We start from the raw sequence: 1062 nt of genomic DNA, 5'->3' as shown, positions 1-1062 counted from the left end.
GAGGGCCGGCGCGTCGGGGCTGGGTCGCCAGCCCAGCCAACGGGCCTTCCTGCTTCCCTCCCCAGGGCGTCCCACCCCCAGGACCCGGTCTCCGTGGTGGAGGCGCGCAGGCTGGAGGCCACCCTCATCGGCGAGTGGGTGAAGGCTGCCCGGCAGGCGCAGCGGCCAGCCCTGCCAGACCCGAGGCTGAGGGGCGGCCCCGCCCACCGAGGCCAGGGAGGACTCGCGGCCAGTGTGGCTGGACCCGCCAGGCCTCCTCCTCGGTCCAGAGTGGTCAGCGCTGGCTTCCCTCAAGGAAGGGGCGAATAAATGGCGCTGCCTGCCCTTGTGTGTCCTCTGCCTTTGCGGGTCCCGCCGTGAAGGGGCTCAGGCCGGGTTTGCATGTGGAATGGATGTGGACTTTTGCAGCCTGCCCAGGGCCCGCTACCCCTCCCAGAGGTCCTGTCTCTGCGAGTGGTGCCACCCCTGACGTTCACGTCTTCCGGGACGTCCTCTCTTCAAAGCTGTGGGCTCTGACCAGCGGCCTTCTCCAGCAGAGGCCACGGGACACGCTCTCAGCCCCCGGGGGAACGCGCTGCTGTCCGCACGAGCCCCAGCCCTGGCCGTCCCTCCAGAGCGCACAGTTGGTGGCCTGGAGCCGGTGGAAGCCCAGCCCACCTCCTTCTCCTGGGCCAGGCACCGTCGTCCTTCGTGGAGACAGCAGGTGCGAGGCCACGTCCGTCTGCTCGCTTCCAGGCACCACAGGGGTCGGGAGCTCGAGTCTGGACAGAAGTCCCCAGGGCACCTGTTGTCTTGGGGGACACAGGGTGCTGCCATGGGGGTGCTGGAGGCCCAGGCACAGAAGGGAACTTTTCTTTTTGGAGCTGGAGTCTCTGCCACCCAGGTTGGAGTGCATTGGCATGCCCATGGCCACTGCAGCCTGCACCTGCTGGGCTGAGGCAGTCATTCCACTTCGGCCTCCCAAGTAGCTAGAACTGCAGGCATGTGCCGCCACAACCAGAGAGTTTTAAAAATTTTATTGTGCAGACCAGGTCTCACCAACTTGCCCAGGCTGGTCTCAAA

At 66.3% G+C, this 1062-nt stretch overlaps 1 protein-coding gene across 1 annotated transcript in view; it reads left to right on the top strand.

Annotated features, from left to right (window-relative positions):
* Nucleotides 1-324, top strand: part of DPP7 (dipeptidyl peptidase 7) — a gene marked incomplete at its 5' end in the record, with an annotated part of 1956 nt that extends 1632 nt beyond the window's left edge. Inside the window, one exon of the mRNA XM_008067083.2 lies at nucleotides 32-324. Coding sequence (XP_008065274.2) covers nucleotides 32-309 — 278 coding nt within the window. The remainder of the gene's footprint in view (nucleotides 1-31) is intronic.
* Between the last annotated feature and the right edge of the window lie 738 nt (nucleotides 325-1062).

This window comes from Carlito syrichta, unplaced genomic scaffold (assembly GCF_000164805.1).
Source record: "Carlito syrichta isolate Samal-C Ts95f unplaced genomic scaffold, Tarsius_syrichta-2.0.1 Scaffold106284, whole genome shotgun sequence".
NCBI lineage: Eukaryota > Metazoa > Chordata > Mammalia > Primates > Tarsiidae > Carlito > Carlito syrichta.
This window is presented reverse-complemented; position numbering and strand designations above follow the sequence as displayed.